The sequence below is a fragment of the Portunus trituberculatus genome, chromosome 46, assembly GCF_017591435.1.
Source record: "Portunus trituberculatus isolate SZX2019 chromosome 46, ASM1759143v1, whole genome shotgun sequence".
Classification (NCBI taxonomy): Eukaryota; Metazoa; Arthropoda; class Malacostraca; order Decapoda; family Portunidae; genus Portunus; species Portunus trituberculatus.
In genome coordinates this window covers 15,945,380-15,956,388 of record NC_059300.1, presented here as the reverse complement: position 1 = coordinate 15,956,388, position 11,009 = coordinate 15,945,380, and the positions used below count along the sequence as shown (strand labels likewise).

The 11,009-nt window shown below is 35.5% G+C and overlaps 1 protein-coding gene across 1 annotated transcript in view; it reads right to left on the bottom strand.

Moving 5' to 3' along the window:
- Window positions 1-1,727: 1,727 nt before the first annotated feature.
- LOC123519806 (AF4/FMR2 family member lilli-like) overlaps window positions 1,728-11,009 on the bottom strand; it is a 215,282-nt gene continuing 206,000 nt past the window's right edge. The window contains exon 9 of the mRNA XM_045281324.1: window positions 1,728-5,351. Within this exon, the coding sequence (XP_045137259.1) occupies window positions 4,570-5,351 (782 nt within the window). The 3' untranslated portion in view covers window positions 1,728-4,569. The remainder of the gene's footprint in view (window positions 5,352-11,009) is intronic.

The following is an 11,009-nucleotide window of genomic DNA, read 5'->3' as shown; positions in this document are numbered from 1 at the left end:
AACAATAACATGGATTGAACTTTAAGTAAATACTTTTCATTAACCTATATCTACTTTTGATAAAAAAAATTTTTTTTTTTTTGCCTTTTTTCAGTAGTAGAGAATGCTCTTCTTTTAAGTCTCTCATGGCCATGCATTCTTCCCCAGCTGCTGCTACATGATCAAGGTTCTACTGCACCATAAGAGGACGGAGACACATTAGACTGACAGCAGCATAAATAAACTATCAAGGGAGGATGATATCATAACTTCAAGTGGAAAACCATACTGTCATTATATCAATAACTAAATGTCAATACAAATTAAAACAAAAGCAGTAGTAGTAGTAGTAGTAGTAGTAGTAGTAGTAGTAGTAGTAGTAGTAGTAGTAGTAGTAGTAGTAGTAGTAGTAGTAGTAGTAGTAGTAGTTTATCAGTGGCAATAGTGAAAATAGTTACAACTGTAATTAAAGTAGTAGTAGTAGTAGTAGTAGTAGTAGTAGTAGTAGTAGTAGTAGTAGTAGTAGTAGCAGCAGCAGCAGCAGCAGCAGCAGTAGCAGCAGCAGCAGCAGCAGCAGCAGCAGCAGCAGCAGCAGCAGCAGCAGCAGCAGCAGCATTAGCAGTAGAATTACCAGTAGCAGTAGCAGTACTAGTACCAGTAAAAATCCATTAATCCAAACACCAATAATCCAACTTTTCCAATATTTCAATTTTTTGAAGGTGGGGTGAAAAAAATTCATTTATGGCCAAAATTAGGTATCTGTGCAAATTCATACCAGGCACCAGATAAACCCCAGCACTAAGTGAGGGGTGGAAGTGGAAGCTGTTATGGACATTCCCCTAACTTCCTAAGTCCATAACAACAGACAGTACAGTAATGAATTTCTATAAACAAATGTGTTGTTTGAATAAGATGAAGTATAGTATGTTACGCCCAGAGGACTTTAGGTGTGTGTATGTGAGGAATTGCATTGTTGTTTATTGTGAGTGGTGGGATATACATCGGTGTTGGTGATCATCACAGGAAGAGTGCATGATGATTTGTTAGGAGCTATGTTAAATTTATTTGTAGTGCAAGGGCTTTAGCTCTATTACGAAATGCACATCTTAATGCAGTGCCTGCATTAAGATGTGTGAGTGCATGTGTAATGTTGTCTATGTAAGAAGCTATGATCAATTTTCAGTTTCATTAGCATATAGTGACCTGTAACCTAACTTACACTTGACCTAATTTTATACAAAAATTATGCAATGCATGTTACTTGATTCAATGCTCCTTCACCCAGAAACCCAAATTTCCCACAAATACCCAAAGATCATTTGGGTTGAGAGGCAGGCATAAATTGAAGAGTCATAACAATCAGTTAGTGAAGGAAATAATGTAGAGTAGGGGAGGTAGTCTGCAATACCTTAAGCAGACAATATCACCTACGAAACCTCTAGACTGGAATACAACCATGAAAGTTTTACCAGTAGTGTAAAATTGTATCTGCTATGATGATGGATATTGTGCGGCCCTCTATCGTTGCAGTTTCTCAGTATAGAGTACTGTAAGCGAAGGAAGGCTAGGATGGCACAGTGCGCCTACAGATGGGTTTTCACAATAGGTTATGTCAGGTTATTGCGCTAGGTGTCTTAAGTTCTTTATTTTTATTCACAAGCTATCAAAATCGTTCTCATTAAGTAGCTAGTAATTCCTCTTGTCTGTCTAGGAGTAAAAGCAAAAGTAGGAAAAGAAAAAAAAAAGAAAAAATTGCAAACCAGCTTTGTATTTTTTCCCTGGGGAAGGGGGAAGTCATGTCACCAGGCAGGCCCGCACATGCAAATCGATTCACTTTCTGGTCACCACAACAGATGTACACACTGACGTTTCCCCATCATACTGTGTGTTGTACAGCCAAAAATGTCTCTGCATCCAATGATGTTCAATAAATAAGGGGAGCTTGGGGAAATAACAAATAAAATACTGCCTCATCTTATGTTTCTTCTCACCACTCACTATGTTAGACTGGGTATCTTGAGAGGACATAACAGTAAATATTATGTAAATTACCAGTCTCATTTTCACTTTTACAACCAGCGCCTTTACTGTATTTATTTACTTATGACATAATCACCTGCAGAGATCTTCACATCTCATTTCTACACCACAATTTTTTTTTTTTTTTTTTTTACAAAATCATGAATTAAATTGAATAAAAAAATGTTATTCTGTTTTCCTTGAGTTAATGAAAGATATGGCAACATGGCATGGATTATCAGCCTCACCCTGTGGGCTAGTACAATTTAGTTTTACTATAGCCTAGTAATGTCCTACCCTGCTTGGCACGCTACCCTGAAGGCTTTATATAGAGGGCTTATGCATTTAACCCACACTATTTCTATTTTGTTGAGACTGGACATGTTTATCCTCAACCATTTGACAGCCAGGCATAATAACGATGGATTCATTGACAAGTTATGTTAGTTTTGTATGAAAATAGGTGGCGTAGTGACTAACGCTGACATTCACGTGTATGTACTATCAAAACCGTTAGTGGACCACAATGTACCTCACTTATGGTGGAAAACACACTGCCAAGTTCTCTCTGGCACGCACACAATAGTGGAAAGGTACTAGTGGAAAAATTTGTACTATGCCTCATCATTTTCACTCTCTGTTTATGTGTTATGGGACTTAACACAGGACATAACACACACACACCCACCTTGCACACAGACCCTCCAGTACTCCAGAACATCACTCAAGTCACTCATGTCTCACCAGAGAAACTTAAGCAACATAAGAAAAATCATTGGATATATGAAACATAAAATTGTCCTAAGTTATATGGAGGTACTGATGTGGTGGTGTTTTCAGGAATACATCTTGATAATCTGACAAAACAGATAATTCGACACACTCCTGGTCCCCCTGCTCATTGGATTAATAGACTTTTACTGTAGTAGTAGTAGTAGTAGTAGTAGTAGTAGTAGTAGTAGTAGTAGTAGTAGTAGTAGTAGTAGTATAACAATGGCAATAATGCTAATAGTTATAATTGTAACTAGAAAAAGTAGTAGTAGTAGTAGTAGTAGTAGTTGTAGTTGTAGTTGTAGTTGTAGTTGTAGTTGTAGTAGTAGTAGTAGTAGTAGTAGTAGTAGCATAGTAGCTGCAACTGCAGTAGCAGTAGCAGTAGCAGCATTAACAGTAGTAGTAGTAGTAGTAGTAGTAGTAGTAGTAGTAGTAGTAGTAGTAGTAGTAGTAGTAGTAGTAGTAGTAGTAATAGGTGGGCATTATCACAATAAATTATCACCATAATGATATAAGATTGTATGTTATCCAATTATTGTTTTTCCAGCATTATCAAATTATCAGTCTTATTGCCAATACTTTTGATCCAAAACAACACATAATCAATAATTTTTGTTTTCCAAAACAAGAATATGCTGAATTTTTTAGCTTTTAAAATCAATTGTAATTATTTAATTTATAACAATACTTTTCATCAATAAAGACACTAGAGAAACATTGAATTTCTTTTTCTAAATTTTCTAATATAAAGATAGAAATAAAGATTTGGATTTATCTTTTTTTTTTTATTTGAAATATCAATGCCATTACTGATAGTATTGAAATTTTCTATTTATCAGTTACCAGTTATCGACCAATAAATTTATGACCAGTTATCAAATATCAATTATCACTGATAGTCAGCCTTATCAGTTTACCATGATAAAAAAAATTGTCTGCACCACTAGTGGGCATAACCTGAACAGCATTTCCCACATATATTCTTTAAGTATGCCTACAGCTGCAATAGGCCATAACATAAAAAAAAGAAAAAAAAAAAATCATTATCACCCTTAGTAGCAGTAGCAGTAGCAGTAGCAGTAACAATAGCAGCAGCAGCACCAGCAGCAGCAGTAATAGTCATAGGTGGACCTCATTACAATAAATTATCCCAATAACGAGATCAGATTATTGGTTATCTAACAATGTTTTTTCCAGTGTTATCCAGAAATTGTCTTCCCAACATTGTCAAATATTTTTGATCCAAAACAAGTGATAATCAATATTCTTTTTTCCTAGAACAAGAGCATGTTAAATTTTCAAACTTTCAAAATCAAATGTAGTTATTTTACTTATAACAGTACTTTTCATTAGTAAAGAGACAGGAGAAAAACTTAGTCTTTTTCTAAATTTTCTAGTATAGTGATAAAAATAAAGATTTGGATTTATCAGTTTTTCTATTTGAAATATCAATAGTATCAAAATTTTGTATTTATCAATTCATCAGTTATCAGGCAATAAATTTATCTCCAGTTATCAATTAATTATTGATGATAGTTACCCCTATCAGTTTATCCTTAACTGTGATGTTTTTTAGTAGTAGTAGTAGTAGTAGTAGTAGTAGTAGTAGTAGTAGTAGTAGTAGTAGTAGTAGTAGTAGTAGTAGTAGTAGTTGTAGTAGTAGTAGTAGTAAAATTATATGAAAAACAAAAATAAAACCAATGAAAAAATCAAAATGAAAAATAATGATAGTAATAATTATGTGATATCCTAAAATCATAAAGAAAAAAATCTCTTTACATCATATTATAGCACCATTAATCAAAGTTCTGTTATGGGTCCCACAATAGTCACACCTGAGAGGTGTTTTGGGTCATTCTTAAGGCTTGCTACTTGTTGGTAATGATGGTGCTGGTGCTGGTGCTGTTCCTGTTGTTGTTGTTGTTGTTGTTGTTGTTGTTGTTGTTGTTGTTGTTGTTGTTGTTGATGCTGCTGCTGGTGATAATGGTGATGATTCAGTTGATGATTATGGTTAGGAGAGACAGAAGAGGGAGTAGTAGTAGGACCCAATGAGGGAGGTGTACTAGAGCATGTTGAATTGGCAGCTGGGGACTGGTTAGGGTTGGCCTGTGCCATTGGTGAGTATATGAAGTTTGCATGACTGCCATGAGAAGGGTTGGAGCCAGAGGAATGAAGCAGCACATAATTGGAATGCATTTTTGTTGAGGAATGACCTGAAGTAGTGCTAGGAACTTCCCCTCTCTTCCACGATGAAGCAGAAGCAGTTTCTACAGACTCCAGTGAAGAGAGGCTGTCTTTGGCTTCCCCCTCAGAGGATGTGGAGGGTTGGGTGTTAAGGTGACTTGAACTGGAGATCCCTTCAGCAGGTGGTGCATGGAGGGAGAGATCCACCAGTGTCAGCTTGGTTCCCTCTTGCACCAAGCTTGACTCCACCACATTCAGTCCATTTACCTTTTTCCGCAGGACACCGACAAGCCGCTCAAGACGTGCACACTGGTCATGAAGCTGCCATCTGGAGGCTTCACTCTCTCGCAGCTGTGAGCAGACCCCCTCCACGTAGTCATTTGATACACTGCTAATACCTAAGGGGTTAGTCCATCATTAATTGCCTAATTAACAAGGATGGCAAAACCTTGCTATCTGGGACAGGAAAGACTCTGGCACTGATTGGCAAGTGTAAACCACTCTTCCCTAAAGGTATCTCAGATTTAATGTAGGACTCTATGTTTTCTTTTCCAATTACAAAAAAAAATGAAAGACATCATGTGATCTGCTATACAACGCCATGCTACTAGTGAATTGTACATGAACTCTAATGCTATTACTGTACTGGCTTCGGCCATAAGCAATAATATGAACATAATATACAGTACTGTCCTCGATTTTTTCTTTTTTTACCTAGGTGGATACTGACTTGTGCACACTCCCCACTCATTCCCTTTGCATTCAAATATTATCATAACCTTCTTTTATCATTATCATTATCATCATTATTCCTATTATCATTAGTACAGGGATTTCTCAATTTATACAAGGTATACATTCCTGAAGGGATCACATAGTGTGAAAATCACATAAAGTGAACATGATTACCGAACTATAAACTGTACACTGTTAGAGGTTCCAAAATATATATATATATATATATATATATATATATATATATATATATATATATATATATATATATATATATATATATATATATATATATATATATATATATATATATATATATATATATATATATATATATATATATATATATATATATATATAGAGAGAGAGAGAGAGAGAGAGAGAGAGAGAGAGAGAGAGAGAGAGAGAGAGAGAGAGAGAGAGAGAGAGAGAGAGAGAGAGAGAGAGAGAGAGAGAGAGAGAGAGAGAGAGAGAGAGAGAGAGAGAGAGGCAATATCCTAATATCTGGCTCCCTCTCACTCTCCTTGTTTCCCAGCTCCCCCTTCACTGCTCTTTTACCCAGCTGTTTGACATCATGTACATGAAGCCATGCTATTGGTCAGATAAGGAATAGAAGAATAGGAGGAAAAAGGAAAGAAAATATCACAATGAATAAGAGTATAGAAGGAAATGGGAATGAGAATGCGGTAACAAATATGAGAATAGAAGAAAATGATAATCAAACAGGAAATAGAAGTGATAATAAATAGAGGCAGTACTTTTAAGTCAGAAGACGGGGGTTTTTTTCCTACATTCATACAGGCAACTTTTATGTCACGAGACAGCAGACAGCATTGTGTGTGTATTTATGTGTATCTGTGTATTTACTTAGTTGTATTTGCCTAGTTGTAGTTTTACAGGGCCTGGGCTTTATGCTTATGTGGCCTCGTCTCCATATCTACACTTATCCAATTTTTCTTTAAAACTATGTACACTCTTTGCTGACACCACTTCCTCACTCAAACTGTTCTAAGTCTCAACACATCCTTGCAGGAAACTAAATTTTTTAACATCTCTCAGACATCTTCCCTTCCTCAGTTTCTTACTATGCGATCTTGTGCTTTTAATGTCATATTCTTCTCTCAGGATTAGTTTCTCATTATCCATTTGTTCCATTCAGTTAATCAACTTATAAACTTGTATCAGATCCCCCTCTTCTCTGTTCCAGGGTTGGTAGATCCATAGCTTTTAGTCTCTCCTCATATGTCATCCCTTTAAATTCTGGAACCATTCTTGTAGCCATTTTTTGTAGTCTCTCCAATTTCCCTTATGTGTTTCTTTTTATGGGGGGTCCACACTACTCCTGTATATTCCAATCTAGGTCTTATTTTAGTACTTATCAATTTCTTCATCATTTCTTTGTCCATATTGTAAAATGCTAATCCAATATTTCTTAGCAAATTATATGTCTCTCTGAAAATTCTATCAATATGGCTTACCAGTTGATTGTTTTCTTCCATTGTCACTCCCAAGTCCTTTTCCTTTTTAACTTTTTCTAGTTCTACTCCATCTCCCATCTTATAGATTCCCACTGGCCGTCTTTCACTTTTTCCCATTTCCATGGCATGGCTTTTGTCCACATTGAATTCCATCTCCCATTTTTTACTCCATTTCCAGATCTTGTTTAAGTTTTCCTGTAGTATTTCACAATCCTCTTTTTGTTTAATGACTCTGCACAGTTTCGCATCGTCTGCAAACAGATTTATGTAGCTGTTCACTCCTCTGGCATGTCATTTATATATACGAGAAAAAGTATTGGTGCCAATACTGACCCCTGTGGCACTCCGCTGTCTACTGTTCTCCACTTGGACTTCATATCTTTAACTATCGTCCTTATTTCTCTCCCCCTCAAGTAATTTTTCATCCATCTCAATGTGCTTCCTTTTAAGCCACCCTTCTCCTCTAACTTCCATAGTAATCTTTCATGTGGCACTTTATCAAAAGCCTTTTTTAAATCTAAATAAATACAGTCAATCCATCCTCTCTCTCTTGTACTTTATCAACTATTCTAGAGTAGAAACTCAATAAATTTGTTACACATGACCGACCTTTTCTAAAACCAAATTGGCTATTTGATAATATTTTGTTGTCTTCAAGAAACTCAATCCATTGCTTCTTTATTACTTTTTCACACATCTTGCATATTACACTAGTTAGTGATACCGGTCTGTAATTTAAAGGTTCTTCCTTCCTTCCGCTCTTATATATGGGAACCACCTCAGCTCTTTTCCATTCCACTGGCACTGTTCCATTTTCTATTGAGCATTTTATGATGTTGTATATAGGACTTGCTAGTTCTTCCCTACATTCTTTCAGTATTCTGCCTGAGACTTCATCCGGTCCCATTGCCTTTTCCTCATCTAGTTCCGTCATCAACTTTTTTATTTCAAGCTTGGTTACTTTAATCTCTTTCATATAGACAGTCTCTATTACCCTGTGGTCTTTCAAATTTGGATTCCTTAGTAAAGACCTCATGAAATTTACTATTTAACAGTTCTGCCATACTTTTGGGTCTTCCACCATTCCATTCTCTCCTTTTAACCTTTCTATTGTTTCTTTTTGTCTTATTTTTCCATTTATGAATCTGTAGAACAATTTTGGTTGTTCCTTACATTTTTCGACAATGTCCTTTTCATAGTTCTTTCTTCTTCCTTTCTCACCTTAGCATATTCATTTCTTGCTGTTTTGAAGTTTTCCTTATTTTCTGGATTTCTGTTTCTTCTCCACCTTTTCCATGCTCCATCTCGTTTCTCCTTTGCCCTAGCACATCTTGCATTAAACCAATCTTTCTTTCCTTCTTCTTTAGGTCTATATTTCGGACATATTCCTGACCCCAGTTTTGTATATTTCCAAAAATAAGTTATATTTCTCTTGAACCGTTAATGAGTTTTCCATCTCCTCCCAGTTTACGTTTTAAAATAGTTCTTGAGATTCTCAATATCAGCCTTTCTGTAATTTAATCGGTCTCCTTTGTATGATTCATCTCTATCTTCCTTTCCTTCTTCTATATCCATTTCTAATATTACATGGTCACTCTTTCCCAATGGGCACTTGTATCTTATATCATCGTTAATTGTATATCCCTTGTAAAAACTAGGTCTAATCTTGCCGGCTCATCGTTTCCTCTGAATCTTGTGTTTTCCTTTACTCTTTGGACCATCAAATTATCTATCATTAGGTTCAGGAATCTATCTCCCAGGCATCTTCCCCATACCACTTTCATAATTTTCCCAGTCTACCTCCTTACAGTTGAAATCTCCTACCAATATCACTTTTCTCCTTTCTTTAATGATTCTTGTAAGACTCCTTATTGTGTCATCTATCATGTCTCTATATTCTTGGTTAGTCCATGAGTTTGTTTTGGTGGCACATATGTTCCAATGATTGTTAACTCCTTTTTATTAATATGCATCTTAACATACAGTATTTCTGATTTTCCTTCCCAAACTCCACTTGATTTACCACTATCTCCTTCCTTAACATCATCATGACTCCTCCTCCTCCTTTACCCACTCTGTCTCTCCTCCATATATTATACCTTTTATCTATGTCTATTTTTATTGCCTCATTTAACTTTGTTTCCACCAGGCATACAATATCTGGTTCTTCTTTCTTTATGTAATCTCTTAATTCTAATTTACTAGATAAAATCCCATCTATGTTTGTATACATCATTTTTAATATCTTGTTCTTATCATTTTTAGTTAAACTTGCTCCATTTTTTCTCTTCTTTCTCTTATATACCATTTCCTTATCCTGTCTCCTATAATTCTCCAAAAAATGCCTTCTTCTCCTCCTCTGACCTTTCATTATTTTTTTCTCTTGCTTCTGCCACTAATTCCTTTCCTCCTCGTTTCCATTTTTCTTTATATATATATATATATATATATATATATATATATATATATATATATATATATATATATATATATATATATATCTTTGCAACCTTCTGTTTCGCTGAGTTTTGTTTTTCTATTAGAACTTCTTCTGCTGCTGCTTGTGATTTTAGTAATATCTTAATTGGTCTCACTGTTCCTTCTTGATATGGTCCCATTCTTTGGATTTCTTCTACTTCCTCTTCTATGTTCTGTCTATCCTCAAAATTTAGATGTTTTAGTAGGTCTTTTACTGATTTCATTTCGTCCTTTTTCCTTCTTGGTCTATATTTAACATTTTTTTTCTTTCAGACCAAAAATAATTACACTTTTTTTTCACAATTTCTCTTACTAAATTTTCTTTTTTCTTGAGAACTCCTATCATTTTGTTTGTCATATTTTCATCTCTTTCTTTTAACGGTTCTCGTACCTCCTGAAATGATTCCTTGTCTTTTTTATCTTGGATTCTCCATGGCTGTATTTCTTTTTTAATCACGTCTTGTACTCTTTCCTCTTCTTTGTTAACTAGATCTTTCAGCTTTTCTTTTTCTCTCTCGGCTTTACCGAGTCCTTCTTCCATCAATTTCTTGTAGTTAGCTATTTGCACTTTTAATTCTTCATTTTCGGTTCTTAGCCTAGTTTCGTTTTCTTCCACTCTTTTTATCCTTTCTTTCAATTTCTGGAGCTCTTTATCCTATTCTTCATTCTCTTTCATTCACATACTCACCTTTATCAATTTATCTAATTTACGTTCGATAGTCAACACTATCAAATAGTGAAGTATGAGCCATATCAAAGCCTTCGAATGCTCTTTCTCCCTTACCAACATAGTCATCATCAGCTTTCATTCTTTCCCGTGTCTCATACCTGCCTTTAGATGGAATCTCTTTCTCACTCATGATTTTGTAACACTGTATTCATGAAAAAAAAACAAGTCCACACTAATCACCCAGGCCACTGCAAACCATAACAAAGTTAGTGAAGATCAGCCGATTCTCGAGAGCGACAGTATTGCGTCCTTCCTCACCGCGTCTCGCCTGTGTGTGTGTGCGTGTGTGTGTGCGTGTGTGTGTGTGTGTGTGTATTTACCTAGTTGTATTTACCTAGTTGTAGCTTTACAGGGCCTAGGCTTTATGCTCGTGTGGCCCCGTCTCCATATCTACACTTATCCAATTTTTCTTTAAAACTATGTACACTCTTTGCTGACAACACTTCCTCACTCAAACTGTTCCAAGTCTCAATACATCTTTGCAGGAAACTAAATTTTTTAACATCTCTCAGACATCTTCCCTTCCTCAGTTTCTTACTATGTGATCTTGTGCTTTTAATGTCATATTCTTCTCTCAGGATTAATTTCTCATTATCCACTTGATCCATTCCGTTAATCAATTTATAAACTTGTAT